The sequence below is a fragment of the Lampetra fluviatilis genome, chromosome 60, assembly GCF_964198595.1.
Source record: "Lampetra fluviatilis chromosome 60, kcLamFluv1.1, whole genome shotgun sequence".
Lineage (NCBI taxonomy): Eukaryota > Metazoa > Chordata > Hyperoartia > Petromyzontiformes > Petromyzontidae > Lampetra > Lampetra fluviatilis.
Genome location: NC_136334.1, coordinates 1,541,544 through 1,569,192, shown reverse-complemented (window position 1 = coordinate 1,569,192; position 27,649 = coordinate 1,541,544). Strand labels below are relative to the sequence as shown.

Below are 27,649 nucleotides of genomic sequence, written 5' to 3'. Positions count from 1 at the left end.
TATACTTTTTTTTTCTCCTACAACATCAGAGTGCAGCGCTACATTAAATACGCACTACAATGACAATAGCTTAAAGCGATTTGAAGCATGTTTTATTTGGGGGGGGGGGCAGAGCTTTTTGACGTCATATTTGAGGGGGGGGTCTGACTTTTTGTGACGCCGTGTGACGAAGGGGGGGGGGGGGTCAAAAATCGTCCAAAATCGCGTGACGTCATTTATGGACGGACCCTTTACATTTTACGCGATCTAACCCAAAAAACGTTATCATGAGTAATATTGGTCACGAAAGCCCACTACGACCACCACTACGTGTTAAAGAGTAAAGATCACAGACGGAGACACGAGATGAAGAGCGATGAGGTGAGAGAGAGATACACGAGAGATAGCGAGACGAAGAAGCTGCTCGTTAGCCGGCACGCGAACGGCCGTGTCGATGCCACCTTGGCTCACCAGAATCCCGGTCCACAGCTTCCACCGTTGCCCCTTCACCGTAAAGAGAGGAGGGCCCTTGCCTAAGATCGGCAAGTACTCCGAGCATTGATTCAAACACAAGCAAGGCTGACTGTCGAGATGAAGTGTGTCGAAACCGGGCCTTGAACAATAAAAGCTACAAGGCGTTTCGTTTTTGCCATGAAAACGAAACACCACGTGCACGTGGCCCGTTATCTTCTCACACACTTGCGATGGCTTACGTGTTCACTTCAAGCGCGCGCACAGCCCAATTGTCACCCCGCCACTCGATGAGGGCCCTCTCCCCCGTGCCACGTGTGGATCGTTGGGGTTTTGTGACCGTACTTCGCTATGCTGGTCAGTACGGGTTTGAAGGTGGGGGAGCAGATACGTTGGTGCTCTCTTACCTACATAGCCTCTTGTTACAGCAGCCCTTTTGCCCACTTCAGCAGCTGTTTCTTGCTGTGATGACGGACGCTTGTGTTGCGCCCGAAACGTCGTGATTTAATTTATTTTATACCTACGTGACTTTACCGAAAGAACCAAAGAGAATGGATCCCTGCAGTCACGAAAACTTCAAATCGAGATTAAAATAATGGACTTTGCTGCACTGCCGTCTGCTGTCCGCTGCGTAGCACGGCAGCAGCCTATGGCACCTGTTATGCATGGTGGTCGCCACCCATCCAAGCACCACCTACGCTCAGCTCTGACCAACCACTGCTGCACTGCAACCACCGCCTAATGTATTTCCAATTTGGCTTCTGTGATTTGACAAAACATTTTGCGAGACACACTTTGTACAAATGACAAAATAAATCGAAATGTAACAAGCACATGTTTATTTCCATACATATATATAATCTTATACGCAATGAAGCTTCATGTACAATATAGAGTTATTTTGGTCCGACTAAATAAATCACGGTTGTGCTGTCATCGTGGGGGAATAAGGTCTTGTAAAATCATTGGCTGCTGCTACATCATCTGACAATTCACCCCCCCACCCCTGTCCTGCCCAGTAATTTGATGTGTCACTATCCGTAGAGTCACATTCCAATTAATCCATTCTGTTTTAATCTCATTTGTATCATTGGATTCCTCTACGGCGCACCTCCGATTAGCACGGTTGGCTTTGTACGGTGCAAATGAACCTATGGGCTTGCGACTTCACTTCATAACACATCCCAAGGCCCACACGAACCCTTGCCGCCCCAACATTTTTCTTGCGGACAATATTAATCCCAAGTTTCATTTCGTGTAACCCAGGCGAGGACGAACAGAGAAGGGGACAGTGTCCCTGGGAAAAGTATCTTTAGCCCCACACTAATCGGGCATGAGAGGGGAGGGAACGGTGCCGGATTATCCGAGGACCAAAACTGGCTACAAAAGTAGCTACATATGTAGCTACGGGCCCCGGATTTTTAAGGGCCCCGCGCTAAATGCTTTCAAGCTATCAATTCCGGTTCAGTGATTCTGAAATTGCTCTATTACTATAGTACTATACCGCCTTCAACTTTTATGAACGACTGAGTGTTTTAGGTTCGCGATTTGTCGTATTATCTGGCTGTACAGGAAATGAAAAAATACAATTACTTTACTATACAAGTTAAAAATGAGTGTTTTAATAATTATGTTTGAAATGTTATTTAGGGCCCCTTTATAACAAATGCAAGAGGCCCCGCACTCGCTTCATCCGGCACCAGGAGGGAACGTTTTCGAGGTGAAAATATCGTCTCCGATTTGGCATGCTCGGTCGCCTCCGTCACGGTCCAACTCTGCCAGATTCGAAATTGACTCCGCGTTGACTAAATTGCGACTACAAGCAAAGACAAAAATCCCCCGTGGAGCCTGTAAACGGGCTGTTGGGGGGTAATTGCTGTTCGCGAGGAGCATCTTTGCAGGCCGGCACTATGGCACACGAGGGGATGGGTTTCCAGCACCACGCCCGACCGCCTTTGTCTCCCCAGTGGCGATGACTTTACACACCGCACCAGGTACTCAATAAGGAAAAATAATTTCACGATCCCTGCTTTAGCCTAAACATATACAATGTTCGCATACAAGATATTTAAATAAGAATAATTCATTGATAATTAAATGCACGATTCGAATCGTGTCGTAAATCTATTTCAATCCGTGAATCATCGCACGTGCGGTGAAGAAATGAAACGCAAACTGGACAATCGTTACGAACATCACTACGTGGATCAACTTTAAATGAAACACCCCATAAGTAAATCGTACAAAGCATTCATATAACAACATGGCTACTGCATGACCTGCGTGATAAAAAAGTCAAGTACAGGGACTCCTCCACTTACGAACTATTTAGGTTCCAGATGTCTGTTCGTAAGTCGATTTGTTCGTGAGTCCAACTTTACTCCTATCGATTTCAAACGTGTTGTACGGCATGTGCACTAAACACGGGGAATGGCTTTAAAAGTTGTATTATCTCCTGCATATGTAGATGCCACTGGTTCTTCACGTTCTGCCAATGTAGATGCCACTGGTTCTTGACGTTCTGCAGATGTAGATGCCACTGATTCTTCACGTTCTGCAGATGTAGATGCCACTGGTTCTTCACGTTCTGCAGATGTAGATGCCACTGGTTCTTCACGTTCTGCAGATGTAGATGCCACTGGTTCTTTACGTTCTGCAGATATAGGTGCCACTGGTTCTTCACGTTCTGCATATGTAGATGTCACTGGTTCTTCACGTTCTGTAGATGTAGATGCCACTGGTTCTTCACGTTCTGCGGATGTAGATGCCACTAGTTCTTCACGTTCTGGAGATGAAGATGCCACTGGTTCTTCACGTTCTGTAGATGTAGATGCCACTGGTTCTTTACGTTCTGCAGATATAGGTGCCACTGGTTCTTCACGTTCTGCAGATGTAGATACCACTGGTTCTTCATGTTCTGCACATGTAGATGCCACTGGTTCTTCACGTTCAGCAGATGTAGATGCCACCGCTGCCATCTACCACTCTCGGTCCGGACAGACAATTGGACATACGGGCAAGTTTGTTCGTATCTCTGAGAGTACTTAAGTCGAATGTTCGTAAGTAGAGGAGTCCCTGTCATTATTTACTCATCTATCTATCCCGGAGAGACACACTGACTCGTTGTACACATTTTCAGGAGGGTCCTACTTTGTTTTTTTACATTTTCAGTCAATGAACGATGACTCGTGTGTATTTCTGTGTGGGAGAAAAAACCGGAGTGCCCGGAGAAAACCCACGCACGCGAGGGGGCAACACTCTATCCCCCCGTAAAGATGGGGACAGATGCTGATAGGTCAACTTTCCACCACACGACACAGTCAATTAGTAAGGTTTGTCACGTGAACAAAGATGCCAATTAGTTACTTGTTGTGGGTTTACTCTCCAACACACAGCCGGTGTGTGCTGTACTAGTAGCGAATTGGCACGTTTTGTTTACATGACAAACCTTCCTAATTGGCTGTGTCGGGTGGTGGCTGGTTCATCGACACATTGACATTTACGCGATCCAATCTAAAAAAACTGTTATATTATTGACAACTTTCTGCACTGCCTTCTGCTTGCGAGCCAGGGGTATGATACCTCGGGAAAGGAGTTTCACGACGGTTGTGCGATCGATCGACCAACCCTCGCCTCCACTGTTGGCACTTCCCGATTAGCACGGTTGAGCCACGTACGGTGCCAAAGAAGTTCAACATACGTTGATGCTTGAAATATTTTCAAGAAGGAATCCGGCGCCGATTTTCCTTCTGCAGCCTCTCTCCGGCACACGGTGGAATTTTCGCGTCGAATCTCAAGTTCAACGTGCGTACACCAAGGCCGTAGCCACGGAGTCAACATTGGGGGGGACCAAATCTTCCAGGGTGTCTGGGGGTCCCAACCCAGAAAAATATTGAAAACTCATTTCCCGCCTAAAATATAAAAAAATCACTAACACATGGGATGGACTTTTATTTATTTTTTACAATAATGTATAATAGTGTATTGTATTACATTGCTCTGTTTTTACTTTTTTACCATTTCTTGTTTCATTGTATGTAATGGCAGAAATTATGGATTCATAAAATACAACCATAACCACAATCATAGAAACAGAAATCTATGCATTGTTATATGAAGTCCAGATATTGTGGCCAAGGTTTAGCAAATAGTTGTTTTTATTTACATAGCATAGCAATTTTTTATAGCAATATATTTGGGGGGGGGGGACATTTTGAGCATATTTGAATATTGGAGGGGATGTGTATGCTAGAGTGGCAGGCACGGTGGCGGCTGAACTTGAATGTGGACGACGCGTTTAGTCGAGTCGGCTTTCCAGGGAGGATGGAGGTGATGGGGGAGGGGAGGGGGGGGTAAATTAAACATCGCGTGGCATCGTTTCAAACTGCCGCGCCGGGAGATAGGATCGAACCGGCGACCTCCCCGTTGCAAGTCCGTTGACGCTCACCATGACGTCACTGTGGCAGCGCCCCCTGGGCAAAAATATTTTTTTTATATAAAAAACAATGATAATTATAATAATCTCTATTGACAAGAAAGAACACTTATATAATATAGTACAGCACTGAGTTGAGCACAAATATCGTATGCGATTATAATACTGGCAAAATAGACAGTTTTTAAGAATATAGAATAGATGGGAGAAGCAGTGGTGCAGTGTTCTATGAACCCAGCGAACTGTTTGATTCCAGGCCGTGTCTCCCATTAGAGATGAGTGGAATCTGAACCAGTTATGGGCCCACCCACTCACCCCGCCACCACTTCACCAACCTGTGCTGACCTGCATCGTGAAGCATCGTCCAACAAATCCCCATGAACTCAAAGAGGGGGGAGTCTCACACAGACCATCGTCGTCGTCACCATCATCATCACCATCACGACTCTCAAAACCAAACAGTCTCACAACTCTCGTCTCGACGCGATCCAACAACCCACCCTCAGTCATTGGCCTATACAAAACGCACTAGGATAGCAAAGGGGACACTCTAATAGCCCCTTTCCACTTGCACGTGTGAGCCGTGCCAGCAGGGGGTCAGCACGGTATGGGTGGTTTTCCACTGCGCATTACCGACCCACGCTACACCGGCCTCACAGGACCACGTGTGAGTCTGGCTCAGGCCCAAGCCGCGCTAGGGGTGGGGCTAATGACATGTGCAGGCACGACGCCTGTCAGTGTACAACTCCGCGTTGGCTACATGCGTTTCGACGTCGCGAATTGGGGGTGACGTAAGCGGCACGACTCGGCTTGAGCGGTGGAATAGCAGCCCACGCTCCCTGACCCGGCGCCAGCACGGCTCGGATACGCAAGTGGAAAAAGAGATAGAAATACTGCAAAGACGATGGGCTAGGGTGCCGAGTGGACTTGCTCGATTGATTCTCTGTGCAGGGGTGAACGGGTCTAGGCTTCGCTGGGGGCTACTCGGGACAAAAACCAGACGCCCATGGGTTCCTTTCGCCCCTTCATGGGCACGGGGCCCCGGTGCTGGAGCAGGAAGTCGGGGTCGCTGTTTTCTGGGGTCATGAGGCAGCTGCGGAAGGCAACAGCGGCGGCAGCGATGAGCGACGTAAGCGAATGTGAGCTTCATGTGAGTGCCATTGTGATGATTGCAGCAGTGAGTGCGCGATAACGATGTGTGTAATTCTAATGTCAGCGGGTGAGTATTTGAAACGGCGTTTTGTGTGTTTAGTTTGTCGTCCTTCCCCGCACCACCGATTGCCATGGTTGGTTACGTACAGTGCGAAAGAAGTTTTAACATACATACGTGCATGATGCCAGTCGGTGAGTGTGATAACAGTGGTGAGTGTGATGTCTGTGGTGAGTGTGCTGTCTGTGGTGTGATGTGCATGCGATGCCGATGTCGGTGGGTGAGCATGATGGTGCAGTTGAGAGTGATGACGATGTGGTGGCGAGTGTGACGTCGGTGATGAGCGTCATGGTGGAGGTGACGAGTGCGACGTGGGGGGGGATGAGAATGTTTAAATGCACGCATAATCGTGGCGGCAGCTATGACCGCCGAGTCAATGGCAAAAGCGACGCTGCTCGTGGACACGACGTCGGCCGTGGCGGCAGATGCCGACCGTGAGTTCCGTTGTCGGTGGCGAGTCGCAAAAGCGGCGACTGTCTCGTGTGCGTCACGGGCGCGACACGAGCAGCGACAACGGCGACAGCGCTGCCAAGTCCAAATGGCGCCATGCCGAGAGCGTTCAGCATGTACATCGAAATTCTCGTGCACCGTACGTAGCCAACCATGCTTATCGGAGACATCGCGGCTATCGCGATTTTCACCTGAAGACGATGACTTGTGTTGCTATCGAAACGCCGTGATTTATTTTGTTTTATTTCTACCCACGTGACTTTACCGAAAGAACCAAAGAGTGTGGATCCCTGCAGTCACGAAAGCTGAAAATCAAGATTAAATACTGATTGATGATGGAAGGATGTTCAGGAGGGGATGATGGTGATTTCTCAAGGGTGATGTATTTGCTGCTGCTGTGGTCGAGGAGGAGGAGGAAGTGTTGGTGGTGGTGCTGTTGCTGGTGTCGGCGACGAGCGATGGTGAGTGGTGGTGGTGGTAAGTCCGCTACCGGTAAGTGTCCTCGGACACGTTGATTTTCCCCGGCCGTCCCGTCGTCTCGGTCCTGCTCGTCAGGTTCACCGTGTTGCCAAAGAGGCAGTACCGGGGCATCCTCTGTCCGATCACCCCGGCCACCACCTCGCCGGAGTGAACGCCAATCGTTATCTGTCACGCGAGCCCCACCACACGCGTCACCGCCACCGCAGAAGCATTCGTCCACTCGTTGAGCCCCAGCGCGGGCTGGCGACGTTGCCGGGCGGCAGCGCGTTTTGCGGGGGATTGTGGTTGCGAGCCGAGCGGACGCCCTGGTTACTACTGCAGGTACTCTATGTTAACGCGGTGGACATTAAGAAAACTGGTGACGTTATTCGAACAAAGGGTAGGCCGTTAAACTAAACTATACAACTAATTTTACTAAACAATTTTTATTTTACCAGGTGAGGCCCACTGAGTAGCTCAGTTTCGGTAGTGGCCAGGCTATCATAAATGATGGCTCAACAAAGTGGCTCGTCATCACGTGGAAATGTATATCAATCAAATACTTTAAACGCGTGATATTGATTATAAATGTGTAGGGAGAAAACCGGATGATCTGGAGAAAAACCCACGCGAGCACGGGGAGAGAGACATGCAAACTCCAAATATACAGGCGTCAGGGGTCGGGATCGAGCCCATGACTTCCTGCATGCCAGTTAAGGGAGTTAAGATCTCACCACCGTGAGCTCTCTCCTCTCCCATGCCTTATATCTTTCAGGACCCCTCCTAGCAGCTTCTCTCAACAGTTAACAACTTAAACCAAACTCCCGCCTCATCTCTCAGCCCATCAAACGCTCGTTCGCTAGACCAACAGACCCATCGATCATCAGTCGCTGTTCCGCCTGACCAGTCAGGATCTTCCCGAGACAAACACTCAGCCAAAGGGCAATGACTGACATTTCTACAATAATTGATAACGGACCGTCTTTAACGTCTTGTTACACAAGCGCTGTCCAGGCACCAACCTGCTTAGCTTGTGAGGCCCGACAGGATCCACATTGGCCTCACCCAGTAAATGAGAAGAATCGGGATCTTTACTCAGCCTGAATAAATCCGATGAGCTACAGCGCTATTTTTCACAGTGGCCCAGTAGGGGCACGGGGTCAGAAAGTGACAACGAACAAATAATACACAAACACGACAGGAGTGCAAAGTATAGGAAAGGTAAGCAGATCACTAAAAATGAGGAAATAAAATAGATTTAAGTTTTCCAGTTCAAATCGCATAAGTACACCGATTCCTAAGCTTGCACAAGGCAGCACAACAACGGCAAAAACAGTCCCAGACCACACGAAGACAACACAGCAGTAGTCCCTCAATACAATTGCACATTGACATTGGACAATCGGTGCATACACGGGTAAGGATGAGAGTTACAATTCACATTGACAAACGCGGTTGTGTCCGGCACTAATCCACTGCTTCAGGATACTTTTCGAAGGAAGATGTTACGATGTTCAGGGATGAAGGAAACAGCGGTTGTTTCAAGACGTTGGCTCTGCAATGGCAAAGGCTTAGTCACCTCCTCCTATTAAATAGGGAACACCCCTCTCTCCATTTCTCTTTCTCTCTCGTTTTCTCTCTCTGTTTCTCCCCGGCATCACCCAGACCCCCGCGCGGCTCACCTGCACGGCCTTCCCGTCCACCGTCACGCGGCCCGCGCTGTCGATCATGTCGAGCGCCAGGCGGCACACGGAGCGAGCGTGGTGCGGGCACGGCTCCGGCAGTCCGCTCACCGTCATGTACTTGTCTCCCACCGTCTCCACCTGCCACGCAGAATCCACCACCACAGTCGTCGTCAATGGCAGCAACAGCAGGATCTGGCTTTAGGAGACAGAAGAAGCTTTGAGATTTCTCTTCGGTGGCCAAAGCACTTTTAAATCTGGATTGAAAACTAATTTCTTTGAGGCTGAGCTTTGTGTTTAGTTTGTTGTCCTTGCCCGCGCCTCCGATTAGCACGGTTGGCTACGTATGGTGCGAACGAAGTTCAAAATCCACACTACCCAAAGACTCAACACTGCCCATAGACTAACACTACCCATAAACTAACACTACCCATAGACTCAACACTACCCATAGACTCAACACTGCCCATAGACTAACACTACCCATAGACTAACACTACCCATAGACTAACACTGCCCATAGACTAACACTGCCCATAGACTAACACTGACCATAGACTAACACTACCCATAGACTCAACACAGCCCATAGACTAACACTGCCCATAGACTAACACTACCCATAAACTCATCACTGCCCATAGACTAACACTACCCATAGACACTATGGGAACCTCATTTGCCAGTAAAAATATGATAATTGGTTCTTTACCCTTCTATCTGGCAACAAAACTGACACCTTTTTACAAGGAGTCATGTTTGCATAGACCGCAATACCTGCAGTCATAATACAAACAAAAAAACATAACTCTGATAATGTGCACTGTCCTTAAAGTTGATTGATCCACACCCGAGACAGCTTTCCTTAGAGCCTTTGGCGTCATCTGGTCCAACCCATATGAGACTAGGCTCTAAGGAAAGCTGTCTCGGGTGTGGATCAATCAACTTTAAGGACAGTGCACATTATCAGAGTTATGTTTTTTTGTTTGTATTATGACTGCAGGTATTGCGGTCTATGCAAACATGACTCCTTGTAAAAAGGTGTCAGTTTTGTTGCCAGATAGAAGGGTAAAGAACCAATTATCACTACCCATAGACTCAACACTGCCCATTGACTCAACACTGCCCATTGACTCAACACTGCCCATAGACTCAAAACTGCACCTCCAATTATCACGGTTGGCTATGTACAGTGCAAAACGAATTTCAACGTAATTCCATACAAAGCCTTCGTCTTAAATTCTAGACAATTATGACTGCTGAAATACAAAGCATTAGTTCTGCCGAGTTCCTACCCCACCGCACTTGAGAGACTTCACCGCGAGGCAGCCACGGTGATTAATGATCCAGCACTCGGTGACAGCTGGGATTAAGATCTCGCCTTAGAGACATGAAGGTTAGGGTCAGGGTTAAGGTCTCACCTTGGAGACGTGAGGGTGAGGGTCAGGGCTAGGGCCTCACCTTGGAGACGTGAGGGTGAGGGTCGGGGTTAATGTCTCACCTTGTAGACTTGAGGGTCAGGGTTAAAGTCTCACCTAATAGACTTGAAGGTTAGGGTCAGGGTTAATGTCTCACCTTGTAGACGTGAGGGTGAGGGTCAGGGTTAATGTCTCACCTTGTAGACGTGAGGGTTAGGGTTAAGGTCTCACCTTGGAGACGTGAGGGTGAGGGTCAGGGTTAATGTCTCACCTTGTAGGCCTGAGGGTGAGGGTCAGGGTTAGGGTCTCACCTTGGAGACGTGAGGGTTAGGGTGAGGGTTAAGGTCTCACCTTAGAGACGTAAGGGTGAGGGTCAGGGTTAAGGTCTCACTTTGGAGACGTGAGGGTGAGGGTTAAGGTCTCACCTTGGAGACGTGAGGGTTAGGGTCAGGGTTAAGGTCTCACCTTAGAGACGTAAGGGTCAGGGTTAAGGTCTCACTTTGGAGACGTGAGGGTGAGGGTTAAGGTCTCACCTTGGAGACGTGAGGATTAGGGTCAGGGTTAAGGTCTCACATTGTAGACTTGAGGGTCAGGGTCAGCGGCTCACCTCGTTGACATGATATTATGGTTAAAGTTAAAATATCGCCTTGTGGGGGTTAGGGTTAGATTATGGTCTGGGGCTCACCTTGTAGACCTGAGGATGAGAGTTTGGGCCAGGGTCAGGGTCTCGCCTTGTAAACATCAGGGTTAGGGTCAGGGTCTCGCCTTGTAGACGTGAGAATGAGGGTTCGATCTAGGGTCAGGGTCAGGGTCTCGCCTTGTAGACATGAGTGTGAGGGTTCGATCTGGGGTCAGGGCCTTGCCTTGTAGATGTGAGGGTTCGAGCCGGGATCAGGGTCAGGGTCTCGCCTTATAGACGTGAGGGTTGCGACGTGGGTCGGTGAGGCAGTCGAAGCGCGTGTAGAGGTCGTTGAGGAGCCTCACGATCACCATGGCCCCCGTGGCAGTGGCGTGATGTGAGCAAACCTCCTGGAAGCCCACGATGCCGCTGAACAGCACGGTCACCTGCACGCGGGTAAAAAAGACAAATGTCTCCCCACGTGTGACCTACACAGGCTGCGGGAGCAAGTGCTGTTAGCGAGTGCCTATTAAGGCCGGTATGGCACACGAGGGGGCGGTGTGTGCCCGGCCTCCGCCTTTGTCTCCAGAGATGTTCAAGCACTGTACCAGGTACTCATTTAAGGCTGACCCAACCTAGCGATCGCCCCAATACCATCTCAGATTTCGATCGCAGCTGTGTATTAGCCTTAGCCTCGGCGTGGTAATTAGCGCACGGTGCTACAGATCTGGTGGCCTGAGTTTGATTCCTGGCCGCAGTTAACAGTAGTGGCGAGTGATATCTGAACTGATCCTGGGACACCTACACTCACCAGTGTGGTGAAGTATTGCCAAACAGCTGGCATGGAGAGGCTTTCACCCATGAATGGATTGACAAAGAGTAATACATGTACACAACACCAACATCAATCTTAAATTTTTCTTGAGCTGAAAATGCAATTCAACAACAGTAAAACCTGTGTGCAGGCCGGAAATAAATTATATCACACTCAGATAAAAAAAAAACTAAGGTTTTTTAAACAGTAAAGCACAACAGGAATTCCAGCATAATTTGCAAGTTGAGATTAATCATCAATCTTGGGTATATTCTGCATGTGGTGGCAAGATTTTAAATACCTTTCCGGGTATACGAGAGGTCGTGGGTTCAATCTCAACCCTGACGCCTGTATATTTGGAGTTTGCATATTCGTGTTGATTTTTCTCCGGGTCCTCCGGTTTTTCTCTCCACATTTAGAATCAACATCAAGCGTTTATAGTATCTGGCTGCTATAAATTTCCACGTAAAAGGCCACTTCGTTGCAAGTTCATTTGTAATAGCTAGGTCGCTTCTGAAAAATAGCTATATTGCTCGGTGGGCCTTACCTGGTAAAATAAAAAAGAGTTTAGTTTAAAATTTCACAAAAACAGGACTATCCTGGCCGCGTCGGAACGTCTTGGTAGCGTCAAAGTCCAACCTGCCCAGCTGCCTTGCTAATTCGCGTAAGGCACCGCAGTGCCTAGGCCCTAGGAGATCTAAACTACCTCGCCTGTATGCAGGAGGTCGTGGTTTCGATGCCGACCCTGACAGCTACTGTATATTTGGAATTTGCATGTCTCTCTCTCCCTGTGGTCGTGTGGATTTTTTCTACGGGTCTCTAGTTTTTCCCTTCACATTTAGAAACAAGTGTTTGGAGTATTTGGCTGCTATACATTTTCACGCGATAAGCCACTTTCTTGAGCAATCATTTGTGGCCAGGTTGCTTCTGAAAAAGAGCTACATAGCTGAGGGGGCCTTACCGGTTAAAATAAAAAATAGTTTAGCATGAACTAGTTTAGGATGTTTACTCCTGACATGCTTGGATTTCAATTCAAATTTATTCCCATATGCAATAACAGTGCTTACAGGTACCCCTTAAATACAACGCGCGTCAACATTAGAGGTGTATATACAACATATTTGTTATTTAATTGACACTTTTAAAGACTCATAATTCCGTTCACAAATTGTTATTTTTTTATAATTGTGATGCAACAAATTAAAACCATACATCAATGAATGCAGCGTGAAGCTAAGGGATCAATGCAAAAACCTGTAGATCAATTGTGGCAGCTGCTATACATTTCCACATTTTAGAAACAACGTGCGCTTAAGAGTATTCGGCTGCTATAAGTTTCCACATGATGATGAGCCCACTTGGTTGAGCTATCATTTGTGGTGGCCAGGTCACTTCTGACTAAAGAGTAACTGCATAGCAGCTCAGAGGGGCCTTCTTGCCTGGTACAATAAAAACATAGTTTTTATCGTTTAGTTAAAAAATATATTTTTTGTATTGAGGCAATGTGCGGGCCTGATACATCACTTTATGATGCACGTACACACACCGTCAACATTAAGCCAAACCGGTTGTGAAAAGCAGATAGGGAATGGGCTCGCTGCCCCAAACCATACTGGGTCTCACCGAAAGGGGACAGGGTAACTTTACTTTTTAAGTAAGAGGGAAGGGATGACAAGGGGAGATAGAGAGGGATATAACCAAAGCACGCCTGATATAAAGAAAATAAAAACACAAGAGGCGACCCAAACGAGAGTTTTTTGTTTCCACCTCTCCGATTCCGACTCCCGTATAATTTCCAGTGGCTATGCCCCTTATCCTCGGTCAATGTCTCCCGACCCCTCCATCCTGCTTAACTTATTTCAGCTGTTGTATAAGGGAGGACCATCTGGCCTCGAATTTCCCCCTCCTTTCCCCTAGAGCTTATATAGTTTAGTTTGTGTGTGTGTGTGCGGACGGTGGAGTCCGCGCGCTGCAGAGCTCACCTGTGTGTACCTGCGCGCCGGCACGGGCCGCTTGTGACGCAGCTCGTTTGCCACGGATGGAGGCAGCACGGAGTAGAGGAGCCTGCGACCGGCCACCCAGAGTGCACACGCAGGGGTTTAACGTAGCGCAACGCGGCCACAGGGTATGGCGACCAAATCGCTCGGAACAGAATCAGCAAAATATATAATCTATTTTTTCCTACTTTGATAATGGAAAAAAGGTCCCATGATATAGCTGCTCACCCCGAGTTATAAATTCTCTGATATGCCCATTATATTTGTGCTGTTCGCCTTTTGGCGTTCTCTGGTATGACACTGGTGGTGAGACTAGGCCATAAAGAAAACTCTCTTTGGCGTAGGCCAATCAGTTTCAAAGACAATGCGTACATTATTATCAGAGCACGTTTGTTTGCATGTTATTGCCACAAGTATGTATGGTTAATGCATAGATTATTCTTCGCAAAAGGTATAATCTATTTGGTGTTTGAACGTATTAACACGCCTCCTGTTTTACTGCCAGAAGGGGTAAAACCTACTCTAAATTTTCATACTTTGATGCTGGCAAAAAGGTCTCATGATATAAAATCTGAATCATCGGAATATTTACTTATACTGGGGGAGGAATCCGATGAGCTACAAAAATCTATTTGAACAGATGTCCAGTAAGGGTCATGGGGTCAGAACGTTACAACAACAAACAATTTGGAAGGCCATAAAACCTAGGTGGTCTAGCAGCCGAAGGTTTTAGAGAGAGCTGCTTGGTCAGTTCGATTAGAGAAGTCGAATTAGTGATGCTATTGTTGGTTTTCGTGGCTAGGTGGTTGGTGGGATCTGGTATAGCTGCCATCATTAAGAAGGTCCTGCATTTTGTTGTTGTAAGTGGTTTTATCCATGATGACAGTGGCATTGCCCTTATCGGCTGAGAGGATGACAATGTCATCTCTCTTTTTTAAGTGAGCGAGTTCAAAACACTCGTCCTTGCTGATGTTTCTAATGGGTTTCCTCGCGTTTTTGAAAAAAGTAGCGATTTCAGATCTTGCAACGTCTGCCGGGTTGTGTCCCAAACCTTTGAGGGCTACGTCGACCTGGGCAATGATATCATCTTACCAGGTAAACCCACTGAGCTATTAGCTTCTTTTGTAGAAGCGACCTGGCCACAAATGATTGCTTGACGAAGTGGCTTACCACGTGGAAATTTATAGCAGCAAAATAATCGAGATGAGATAACGCTTGCGAACCTGTGAGATCTCGGAAGCTAAGCAAGGATGATCCTATTCTTTGGTTCTTTTGGTAAAGTCACGTAGAGAGAAAAAATAAAAGTAAATAAAATGAAAAACTATGACAGTTCGAAAACAATATAAGCGATCGTCATCAAGAGAAAACAAAAAAATGACGATCGCTTGTGTTGTGATCGAAACGTCGTAGTTTTTATTTGATTTACTTTCATTTTTTCTATCTACGTGAATTTACCGAAAGAACCAAGGAATATGAATTCCTGCAGTCACGAAAGTTTTAAGTCAACATTTAAGGATGATCCTGGATATTAAACAAATGTGTGACCACCATTACGCACAAACAAGATGCTATAGGCTGTGGGACACTATGTTACGGGCAACAGAGGGCAGTGCAGCATATCCTTCATTGTGCTGTACCTCTAAGCTCCCCGCATTCAACAACCTGCGCCGAGTGCCGCAGTCACCTCAACGGGGCGTTTACCTCCTGGGTCGATTGCTGGCCACGGCCATCATCAGCGGTGATATATTTAACGCAATCTAACCCCCCAAAAAATCTACTTTACTATGGATAATCTGAACCAGCTCCCAGGGTCTCTTTCCAAGTCGACTCGGCCTCAGAGGAGTCTCCGGCGAATTTTGTTCGACATCGGCAGTGGGTGGGAGAGACAAAGGCGGCCTTCGGCCCCCGACGCTGGCCACAACACCCTCCGTCCGTGGCTCGTGCCGGGCTCCGTAGGCGCTCGCTAACGGCCGTGTGGGGAGGGGGGGGGACCTGTGTCTCCTTGTCTCTGCGTGCGTGCGCCTGAATGGACGTCTCGCACCGGTCGGTCTTTTTCTTCTCGTCGTCGAGGGCGCGCAGAGCGTGCTGCAGCCGGTCGGTGAGCTCCTCCAGGGCGGCCGTCAGCCGGTACTCCTCGCGGAAGTGCTCGCCCAGCAGCACCAGCTCGCGGCTCGCGTCGTGCAGCGGCAGGTCGCTCAGGCACAGCCCGCGGCGGAGCAGCGCGCTCAGGTTCATCACGCTGGCGCCCACCACCGGCAGGAGGAGCGCCACCGTTGCAAAGGGGGGGGGGGCATCGGAGGGCGGCAGACGTGGTCGCATTACAGACACCGCCGGCGCCGCCACCAGTAACCACGGTCACCGCCAACGCCACCACCATCATCGCTGCTACCATTATGACCACCACATTCGGCCACAACCGCCATCACCAGCAGCAGCACTATCACAACCAGCAGCACAGGTTGAAGAATTAGAGCCACCACCACCGACGACGATGATGGTGCTGATGACTACGATGGTGGCCATGATGATAATGATGTTGTTGTTGTTATAACCCGCTCACCTAGGTGAGCAAAGGAAGAGCAGGTTCTGAGCCTCGGGCAGGTGCACCATCTGCCCCTTGAGTCTCAGGCTCCCCACTTCATCCTCGGACAGCTCACTGTCATCAGGGCCCACGGACAGAACCCCTTCCTGCGGGCGACGACCACACACACAGCCCCAGTGACCACACATGGCCCTCGCATAGACGTGAACATCCATTGCGCGCAAGACACCCACTTTTAATGTCATGACAGCACAGCACAAATCGTGACCGAGCGATCTAACGTTCTGGATTAAGGCTCCAGTCTCTTTGGAGGCGTGGGTTTCAATCCCACCACTGCGTTGAGTTTTCAGTTTATCGAACATAACTTGGATGAGAAATTGGGTGGGGTTTATCGAGGGAGGGGATGCCAGCTCACTGTGTGTCCTGGTTGAGCCTCCGATAAATGTTGCAGCTCTAATGATGTAAGTGACAACCCTAGATCGATAATGGAGTTGCTGACAGTTTGATTTCAACTCTTGAAACCGTCTCAAGAACAATTTTGCATCGAATTGAGTGACAGATCTCGGTAACGGTCTCTTTCGGCCTGTCCACATTGCTCCGGCTCCACGTCCACAGCGGCCTGAACGACCTTCCTCTTGGCTTCATCGCTGTTACAATCAAACGTCAATAAGAGAGCAGTGGGAATTATCGCTTGGGTTGGAGGTACCGACCTTGGTGCGCAGCACGAAGACGGTGTTGATGTGGGAGAGGATCCCGTTGAAGGTGAACTCCATGTGCGGTCGAACGAGCGAGAACACGGACAACAGATTACAGCTGCCGGGCTGCAACTGCACTGACACACAGAGACAAAGATCCCCCGTAAAGCCTTAACATACCGTTGGGGCAAGTACTGTTAGCGAGCACCTATGAAGAATGGCATGGCACACGAGGAGGTGGGTAGCCAACACCATGCCCGGCCGCCTTTGTCTCCCTAGTGGCGATGTTTATATACCACACCAGATACTCATTTGAGACTGAGTAAACCTAGGGAAGGCCCAGGACCGATTCAGATAATCGTCACCGGTGTTGGCCGTGAGCAAGGATCGAACCCGGGTCGCCGGGTTCGTAGCACAGCCCGCTAACCGCTATGCTACCGCACTGACACATGCGTGCACACATACACACACACACGGAAAGCCAACGATGCCCCCATATAGCCACATAGACTGTTGGGGCAATTTCAATGTGGTGGTCGAACGCAAGTAAGGGTGAGACGAAGACAACCCTTGGCATGGGCGAGGGAATGCACGCGCGAAGATCTTGGGACCAGTCGCCACACCTGCCGAGCATTCGATATGCGATCAATGGCGCCACGGTGGCGAGATGTTAACTACCTCGTCTGGTTTACAGGAGGTCGTGGGTTCGATCCTGACCCTGACGCATGCCTGTATATTTGGAGTTTGCGTGCTTGGATTTTTTTCTGGGTCCTCAGGTTTTTCCCTCCACATTTAGAATCAACATCACGCGTTTTCAGTATTTGGCGGCTATTCATTTCCAAGTGATGATAATCCACTTCGTTGAGCTATCATTTGTGGCCAGGTCGCTTCTGACAAAGAGCTACACAGCTCAGTGGGCCTTTCCTGGTAAAATAAAACAAGTGTAGTTTTCGGTGAGGGGCAAGTCGAGAGCGGCGCTACTAACGCCGGCTGACCTGACCTGAGGCAGCGCACGTGCGATCGCGTGTCCACACTGCGTGAGCACGAGCTCCGGGTCGAACATCAGGTGGAAGGGGAAGGCGTCGCAGAAGGTGCTGGGCCCCAAGCGTGGCTGGCGCCTGGGGCCACGGGCCTGAGGTCCCTCCTCGGCCTCCTCGATCGACACCGCCCCTCCAATTCCACCGCTGCCGCCGCCGCTGGCACCGCCGCCGCTGCTGCTGCCACTTTCCCGGATCATGAACTGCACGTGGTCTGAGTCTTCGCCCTTCTGGGTGACCACCTGGTGTATAGCGAGGGGAGCGAGAGAGGAAGACGGGACGAGAGGTGGTGTCAACTTATGGCGAAAAAAGCCCACCAATGACCAAGCGAAATGGACCATCGTTTTTATTGTCGTAGCGTGAATTGTTCACGCAGTTCACTCGTTATTCAACATCGTCATCGTGATTCATTGTCCGGGCATATCAATTTAAATTGTCCTGTAAGATCACTTTAAATCCAAAATCTGTAAAATTATGAGAAAGCCCATCACAACAGGAACAGGCGCGATGCTCGAAGCAAATATATTTTACGTAACACTCGGCATGATGGGAGTTGTGCCTTCCTGCTGTTTGTGAGCAACACCTTTGTGTGTTGTTAAATCTACCCGCGCATTTGCACATTCCCATCATCTTGTTTTCTTCCCGTCATCATCATTATCACCGGCAAAGTCAATGTAATCGTCATCATCATCCTGAGCAACATCTAGAATCTAGATTGAAAACTAATTTCTTTAGAACGGCTTTTTGTGTTTAGTTTGTTGTCCTTTCCCCCGACCACTAGTGAGTCGCGGTTGGCTACGTACGGTACGAATACAAAGCACCAATTCGGCGTAGGTTGGAATCCTGCTGTTGTCGTATCCGGGGTACAGCTGCCAGTCCCCAGCTCACCGCACTCGATAGAATGAATCGTGAAGCAGCCAGGGTGATTAACGATCCAGCAACTCGCCGATAGTTGGGGTTCAACATCCTGTACATCAAGGCCGTAATTATAATATATATTGGGGGGGACATTTTGAGCATATTTGAATTTTTAATATTTGGGGGGATGTGTCCCCCCAATATTCAAATATGCTCAAAATGTCCCCCTAATATATTGTTATAAAATAGATTTCTGTTTTTATGATTGTGGTTATGGTTGTACTTTATTAATCCCTAATCTCTGCCATTACATACAATGAAACAAGAAAAGGTAAAAAAGAAAAAAACAGAGCAATGTAATACAATATACTATTAGCATTATTGTAAAAAATGTATTAAAAGTCCATCCTATATGTTAGTGATTTTTTTTGTTTATTTTAGGCAGGAAATTAGTTTTCAAATGTAGATTTTTTTTTTGGGGGGGGGGGTGGGACCCCCAGACCCCCTGGAAGATTTGGTCCCCCCCAATGTTGACTCCATGGCTACGGCCTTGCTGTACACACAATCAAACCGACACTCGGCAGAGCAATCGATCGCCTCGCCAATTGGATTAAAGCTCAGCTGGAGAGACAACCACGACCACTACCACTACGACGGTGCCATTCGTGGCCGCGACGCCGCCCGCCCCCAGCCCCCCTCCCCCGCCGACCTCCATGTCGACGCTGGTCCCGAGCAGGCGGCTCGCGACGGTGCGCACGATGCCGATGACGATGTCCTCCAGCCCCTGGCGCTCCGAGTAGTAGTGCAGCAGCAGAGCGCGCTCGCCCGGCACGTCTGAGCAGCGGAACGACGGCGCCCGCATGCCCGGGTACACCGTCGCCAGGTGGTCGTGCAGCGCGTCCAGGTTCTGCCCGATGGTCGGGATTGAAGGAAACGAGAGGCATCTCTGGTTTTCGGTCGGTTTAAGCAAAGCTTCCAGCAGAATCAATTCAACGATGGAATTAAAAACTCAAGAATGTTATTCACAGTAAAGGTTTATTTTTTGGGGGGTTAAATCGCGTAAGTATAAATGTGTCGTTCAACCCGCCACCACCCAACACGGCCAATTAGGCACGTAGACAATACGTGCCAGTTAGTTACAACATTAATATTTACGAAATCTAACCCCAAAAAATTGCTTTATTACGGATAATAATGCTCACGAAAGCCTACATGTCAAGAATATTTATTTACACAGGAAAGCCTCGCTGAGCCTCAAGACTCCTCTTCAAGAGGGTTCTGCCAAGTCTTCAAAGTAGAGGCGGCGATGATGCTCTGCGTTTCCCAATTGAGTAATTCTCCTGGGGTAATGTCACATTTTTTGCAACTTTGGACTATGTCACAGCATCTGCAACGTCCGCTGCGAAGCAGCGTGCCTTGATTTTACCAACCTGCAGGAAGTCCCGGACGTTGGAGCCCAGCACTCGGAGGATGGTGTCGTACCCCGACTCCTGGCAGAACTCGACGAACATTTGCCCGAACGTGCGCAGGATCTCGCTAGATTCCACGCCTGCGGTACAGCGCACTCTGGGTCAACTCGGCCGCGAGAAAATGTGTTACTGGTGCTAATGTTGATGGGCTGGGACTAAAAAAATAATCGGCACCAGGCATTTGTAAACACACACCGGCCAAAATTCGGGTTATGAAGTCAGATGGATTTGCGATGTAGCATATTAGCGTTATTTTGCCTTGTGACACTTATTGGCGCATTTGGGCTGGTCCAAAAAATAAAATGGGGGGCCGGTGTGGAATAAACTTTGGGGCAGCCGAATATGGGGACTCAATGCCAACTGGGAACATAAATAAGCAGTGAAGCGTATACGTTAGAGGTAATAAAATATTTTAATAATAAAAAATATTTTTTTACTCTGATCACATTTTCAATTTGTTCACACAGACCGGGTCCATCGGCCGTCAGAATGGACCGGCCCACCGGGTATTTGCCCCATGGTGCTGCTGCCATATGGCCAGTTTTGGCCTACCTGGTGCCCCGTGTGAACATCGACAGTCGGTCGGCAAAAGTGGCCAGGCCTGGTTCTGGCCGCACCGCCTCAGAGTGCGCCGTGCTCTCCTTCGTAGGTTCACCGCGAACAGCACTTGCCACAACCGCTTTTGTCTAGGCTAGTCTCTGCTGAGGTTTCAGTTTCTAATGCGTGTCCACAATAGCTAGTCCCGGCGAGAGAAACTTGGGGTCCCGTTACATAACAACAACGATGATACAGTACGAATGCTGACTGGTGGTCCCATCTCTTCGCATCCTCTGACACCGCTATAAAAGGGAGCAGCCGTTCCCACGACGAGGTTGCACCCAGTGGTATAACCTTCACTAAGCGCATGCCTTGGCACATTTTTTATTTGGGCCACAGATTATATCGATTTTTTTTCATAAAAAAATGGGCAGCTGAGATATTCTTTGGTTCTTTTCGGTTAAGTCACGTCTAAAAATAAAATAATAAATTAAAATAACATATTACGACGTTTCGATTGCAACACAAGCAATCATCATCAGGTATAAAAGAAATAGCAACAAAAAATCTAACTAGAAAACTATAGACAGACATACAAGCAGACAGACATCACAACGGCACACAGAGAGAGGACACACATCGGCACAAAGAGAGGGGTTGTCTCTATGACGGTCCCTTAAATATAGAGAGGGGGGGCGAGAACGGAGAGAGGGAGGGGGCAGAGAGAATTAGCATATCAATGAGTGTACGCCAACGTACTGCTGCTGCAAGTAAGATGACAATGTGGAACGCGCACGCAAAATTGAAAACTAGGAGACAGGCACACGAAAATTAAATAACCCAGCAAAATATCGAAATGTGATGTAATACAACACAGAGAGTCGGTTAACACACAACGCATAGCCTGGTTGATTACGTGTTTCAAAATTTGCTAAGTTAGAATTTTAAGTGTGAAAATTCCAAAGAGAGGACACAGGCAGAGAGAACAAATAGCCAGAAAGAAAAAGGATAAGCTTAAAACTTCCCCGTAGAAGTGGTTCAATCTGAATTTAGGAGCTTTCGTGACTGCAGGAATTATTCTTTGGTTCTTTTCGGTTAAGTCACGTCTAAAAATAAAAGAATAAATTAAAATAACATATTACGACGTTTCGATTGCAACACAAGCAATCGATATTTTGCTGGGTTATTTAATTTTCGTGTGCCTGTCTCCTAGTTTTCAATTTTGCGTGCGCGTTCCACATTGTCATCTTACTTGCAGCAGCAGTACATTGGCGTACACTCATTGATATGCTAATTCTCTCTGCCCCCTCCCTCTCTCCGTTCTCGCCCCCCCTCTCTATATTTAAGGGACCGTCATAGAGACAACCCCTCTCTTTGTGCCGATGTGTGTCCTCTCTCTGTGTGCCGTTGTGATGTCTGTCTGCTTGTATGTCTGTCTATAGTTTTCTAGTTAGATTTTTTGTTGCTATTTCTTTTATACCTGATGATGATTGCTTGTGTTGCAATCGAAACGTCGTAATATGTTATTTTAATTTATTATTTTATTTTTAGACGTGACTTAACCGAAAAGAACCAAAGAATAATTCCTGCAGTCACGAAAGCTCCTAAATTCAGCTGAGATATTCACGAGAAAATGAATCGCCACTTTCATATGTTTCGTGTTCATCATAGGAACCAGTTCGATTTCCATGAGATTTATCCGTTATTTGTCACCGTGCATGATTCGCCGTGTGCATCGTGAGCGATGGAATTAATTTCACTCGAGAGCACATAAAGCAATTACCATCTGTGTGCATTGTGGCAAGAAAGATGTATTGTATCTGCACAGAGGCCAGTATAAGTAATGGCCGACATTCAAATCTGTAAAAAGTCTAGAAACCCCATCTATAACAGATTAATATTACAGGCTGGGAAACAATAATCTTCAAACAACACACGCAGGAACGTGTACAAAGAGCACTCAGCCTTTGCGCGTGCAGTTCTTCAGGAACTGTTGATTGGTTATTGCATAACGCACAAAGGCTGAGTGCTTTTTGTTGCAAGTAATCTGGTGTCAGCTTGTGAACGCCCCACATGCGGCTGTAAAAAACGAAAACTAGTTTTTATTTTACTGAGCTGCCATGTAGCTCTAAACGCTTGATGTTGGTTATAAACGTGGAAGTAAAAAACTGGACGATGTGGAGAAAAATCCACACGACCGCGGGGAGAACACGCAAACTTCAAACAGTTGTCAGGGTCGGGCTCGAACCCACGACCTCGTGTATACCAGGCGAGGTAGTTAACATCCCACCATCACTGCGCCCCTATAGAGAATTGGTGGTAGCATACGCAGCGTTGTGAACCGCAGCATACCGAGAACCTTGCTGGCTGCGGAGATAAGGTCGTACGTCTGGGAATCGTCGTAGATGAATCTCACGAGGAACTGCCCCTCCAGGTCCAACTGGGCTTCCTTCCTAAAGAGGCAAAGGCGACAATCTCTCACACTCGGTCCGGATTATGGTCGCCGCGGTGCCATTCGTTTTCACAATGCAATAATTATCGCGATAAAAGTTTATTGTACAGTCTGTTCTCCTATAACGCGTAGTTTTCACGACGCGAATTGGATATGGATGTATTCGGGAACACATTTTTTTATAACCTCGGATGCGAATTGGATATAACGCGATCGAGTGAACGGAACTACGTCGCACGAGTAGCAATATGCGGTCGTCCGGTTGCCTCGGCTTAGCATCACACAAGGCATTGGGATGCTGCTGGATTCTTGTAGATGCTACCCACGCACCTCAGTCTTTGATCGGTCTGCATAAGCATCTCACGCGTTATCGTGAACTGTGTTTGAGCTCTATATCACATGTTATTTATTACATCATTATTTCATGATGTGGTGTTCTTCAGAAACGCAACTACCGCGTTATAGGAGAACAGACTGTACCTTCATAAATTGTATATATCGCAGTATGAGTTTTGCTGCACTGCAAGTACGAATACAAAAAACAGTCCTTTAACTGGAGTTCGCTCAACACGTCCCTGCTGTAGGTATCTCAATAAGTGCAACTTTACAAGCAGTTAGGCATGGCTCATTGTACACATGATGTCAGTCACATGAGAAATCGCTACATAAACTAAAGACGTACCAGGTCACGTAACCAACTATGTTTGTCAATTACTTTGTAAGACGTTTTGCAAAGAAATGCTTTAATGGGAGTCCATCCAACAGCAAGTTTCTTAACGCTTTCCAACTCAGATTGAAATTCTTGAATGCATTTGCTCCGTCCGTCCGTTCATAACAGGGGTCCCACAATAAGTCCCGTGAAGATGATCCGATATAAACGACGGTGATTCTGCTGCTGCGTTGGCAGTGGTAGCCCACAAGCACAGTGTAACAACACAAACTCAACGCCTTCGTCGGTGACGTTTCAGGCAATGGCCCTTTCTTGTGCCACAAAGAAGAAGAAGGGACATTGCTTCAAACATCGCCGATGACGTAATTTTTTTTTGTAAGGCCACAGTGTTATTTACGAATGTGTTGGGCTATTTATTTTTTCCCGCCCAATCAACAATGAAGAATTCGTTTAAAATTGTGTTGCTATTAGCCGAGGAGGGAAATTTAAAAAGAAACGGCGATATTGATGAAAGGCATGTTGTCGAAACCTTGGCGACGAATATATATAAACAGCAAGAAACAGCACTAAAATAATTAGCGCTGCCATTGTGACAGGTGACATGGCGAGATGACAACACGCAAAGCCATCTCGTTGTGCAGGCCTGGAACCACGGTCGATCAGATGCCGTCAAAGTCACTGAAAGGCGATCGAAGTGGTGAATTACTTTATTTCCTCCCAGACGTCCTCTCCATACGTCCTCAGGATGAGCAGCTCCAGTGCGTGGTTCACAAACCCGTACTGCGAAAACAAGCGCGGCCGCGCTCCCATGTTACGCGGCCAAGTGGTTAAACACATTAAAACACACAAGCATGTGGGGGGAAGAGAGACGCTCACGTGAGGGAAGAGAGACACCCACGTAGGCGTCACAAAGCTCTGCCCCCCCCCAAAACCACATTTCCATTTTGAATATAAAACATGCTTTAAATCCCTTTAAACTATTGTCATAAATATGCTAAATTCCTCTTGATATGCAAATTCCTTTGTCAAGGCGCCCTTCCCCCTCCAACCCAGCTTAAATATACGCTGCCAAGCTTGGTGGTGTTTCATTCAGACGCTGTCTTTCCGACAGACCTGTTCTTCACCTGAGGACGGCTGCTTGCGTTGTCGCCGAAACGTCGTGAGAATTGTATTTTATTATGTTTTATTTTTATTATTTTATTATTTCCCTTCTACGTGACTTTACCGAAAGAACCAAGAAGATAGTGTCATTGTAGTGCATATTTAATGCGGCGCTGCACTCTGACGTTGTAGGAGTGTTGTTATAACAATTCTATATTTATTTAAAGTTGCGCATTTTGACGTGACGTCACATTTCTCAACCCCCCCCCCCTCGTCACACATCGTCACAAATGTCTGACCCCCCCCCCCAGGTGCGTGACGTCATTTATGGACGGCCCCTAAAAACAGCGGAGCGTAAAGATATCTTATCAGATATTAATACCAAAATTCCCCGCGACCACGACTAAATGACCAACCCCCCCGGATGCTTCGCTACATTGAAGGATAACCGAGAGCCATAACCACACACGGGAGCTGTTTAGTGCCATCGAGTAAGGGGGCGTCCATAAATGACGTCACGCACCTGGGGGAGGGGGGTCAGACATTTGTGACGATGTGTGACGAGGGGGGGGGGGTTGAGAAATGTGACGTCACGTAAAAATGCGCAACTTTAAATAAATATAGACAACACGTTCTACTTAATTAAATAGACTTTTTAATAAATGTTTTCTCCTACAACATCAGAGTGCAGCGCCACATTAAATACGCACTACAATGACAATAGTTTAAAGCGATTTGAAGCACGTTTTGTTTTGGGGGGGGCGGGGCAGAGCTTTGTGACGTTATATTTGAGGGGGAGTCTGACTTTTTGTGACGCCGTGTGACGATGGGGCGGGGGGTCAAAAATCGTCTAAAATCGCGTGACGTCATTTATGGACGGCCCCTAACGCAATATCGGCAACAGCGCCACAACTGCGGCTATCCGCGGGCATTGGCGACGCGCTCCCTTCAAGCATCGCATGCCTGTTGCAGCCACAGTGGTGGGAATTAACCCTCGGACATCTTGCCGTATCCTTTAACGTAATTCATGGAGCGCTTCAGAATGGTTCCATGGTGTGCGAATGAAATTGTGGAGATGAGGTGAATGAAATAGACGAGGGGGAACGATGTGGGGAGGGCGAGTCTGTGATGATGCGAGAATTTAATGAAAGCGAAAATTGATGACGGTAAATGACGATGGTGGACGGATTGAATGAATGGCGGTTAATGAGTGATAGCCACGCCATGGCAATATGAAGAGGGAGCAGTAACGGTGGTTGTGGTGGTGGTGGTTACGAGGGGGAGATTAAGAGGGGTCGTGGGGTGAGCAACAGAACAATAAGTGAGGAGCGGAAAACTTGTGAATATCCAGCCTCGGAAACAATCATCTAAATATTCACAGCATAAGTGTCCGCATGCAGGGCCGGATTACGTTTGATGGGGGTTCGTGGTCTGATAGCCTTGGGAGTCTGGAAAGGCATCTATTTGTGCATTCAATTCCATCCCGTTGCAATGTTACCACCACACATGCCCGATGATGCCGAACACTGCACCGTTATTCCACCTCGGTTCACAGTATTCGTTATGTATTTTGTGTGTGATGCGTATGAATTGTAAAGCCAAATCAAATTAAAAATGAACACAAGTCGTTAAATTTTGGGCACGTAACCGGGTAGCAATAGGCATTGTGATGGTTTGGGTTGAAAATAACAAATTGCCTAGGGCATTTACCACTATGGTATAGTATTGCAATTTAAAACCAATATTAAACTGGATGTGTGAATTTTGGTGGGCCCTCAAATTCCAAGGCCTCCGGGTTGCAGCCTCTCAAGCCCTCGTGTTCACCCAGCCTTGTCCGCGTCACCCTACCCTGTAGCAAACCCTCAATGCAGCGTAATAACAATAATTAATACTCATTATTTAGCTGTATAATCGTCACTGAGCCTCAAGACTCATTTCACGATAGTCCTCCATTGTGGATAAATGGCCAATTCCTTTGCTCGAGACTGTTTTCCGTCTTATCATATTTTTTTATGGCTGGCTCGGCGTAGATCAGCGACCGCGCAACATCAATCGAGGCTGGGCACATTTACATTTTTCGCATTCATTGAATATTCTCTGGTAGCTTGTCACTGTCAGCCTCTGACTGCAATTGGGGCCATGCAGAACACAGTACAGGGTAATCACGATTCACGTTAATCCATTGACGGTGTATGCGTAGCAGGATTCTGGCTCACCATGATTTGCTCCGCTGTCGTCGGTTCACGTTGCCGGAGAGAGCAGAGGACGGACGATGTCGCTTCTTGCTTCGCCTGGAGGCTGCTGCCACTGACCTCGGGATGGGGAGATTGTGGAGCAACGGGATTGCGGAATGGGAACAACCACAGCCTCTGTATGAGATTCAGACACATGCTTGTGTTTTTTTTTTAATGCAGCCGTTGCCAAAATGCCAGGGACTGCAATACCGGCTCTGACAGATGGATTCGTATATTCTACACACGCCTTCATTATTATTAAACCCTTGTGTATAATAACGAATTGTAAAGTCAAATGAACATTTAAATGAGCACAAGTTGTTTAATTTTGGCACATAACCGGTAGCAATATACATTGTGATGGTTTGGGTTTAAATAATTACATCGCCTAGTTGATTTATCACAAAGCTGTAGTCTTGCAATTAAACCAAATTCCAAGCCTCTGGGTTGCAGCCTCTAAAGCCCTCGTGTAAAATCCATTATTATACATATTATTATACACTTGTGTATAAGAATAATT

The 27,649-nt window shown here is 47.6% G+C and overlaps 1 protein-coding gene across 2 annotated transcripts; it reads right to left on the bottom strand.

Moving 5' to 3' along the window:
• Positions 1 to 1,251: 1,251 nt before the first annotated feature.
• GUCY1B1 (guanylate cyclase 1 soluble subunit beta 1) lies at positions 1,252 to 27,267 on the bottom strand. Of its 2 annotated transcripts, XM_078881178.1 has the most exons (14): positions 27,112 to 27,267; positions 24,501 to 24,574; positions 23,025 to 23,125; positions 20,097 to 20,215; positions 19,376 to 19,573; positions 17,772 to 18,050; positions 16,787 to 16,903; positions 16,095 to 16,222; positions 15,576 to 15,773; positions 13,520 to 13,601; positions 11,014 to 11,169; positions 8,687 to 8,827; positions 7,036 to 7,190; positions 1,252 to 5,978 (listed from the first exon to the last, which is right to left on the bottom strand). In XM_078881178.1, exons 1-14 carry the CDS (start codon positions 27,112 to 27,114, stop codon positions 5,849 to 5,851), a joined length of 1,881 nt encoding a protein of 626 aa, XP_078737304.1. In that variant the 5' UTR covers positions 27,115 to 27,267; the 3' UTR covers positions 1,252 to 5,848. The 2 variants fall into 2 exon arrangements, with proteins under 2 accessions (XP_078737304.1, XP_078737305.1); XM_078881179.1 differs by lacking the exons at positions 24,501 to 24,574; positions 27,112 to 27,267 and adding an exon at positions 21,311 to 21,347 and having other exon boundaries at positions 23,025 to 23,091.
• Between the last annotated feature and the right edge of the window lie 382 nt (positions 27,268 to 27,649).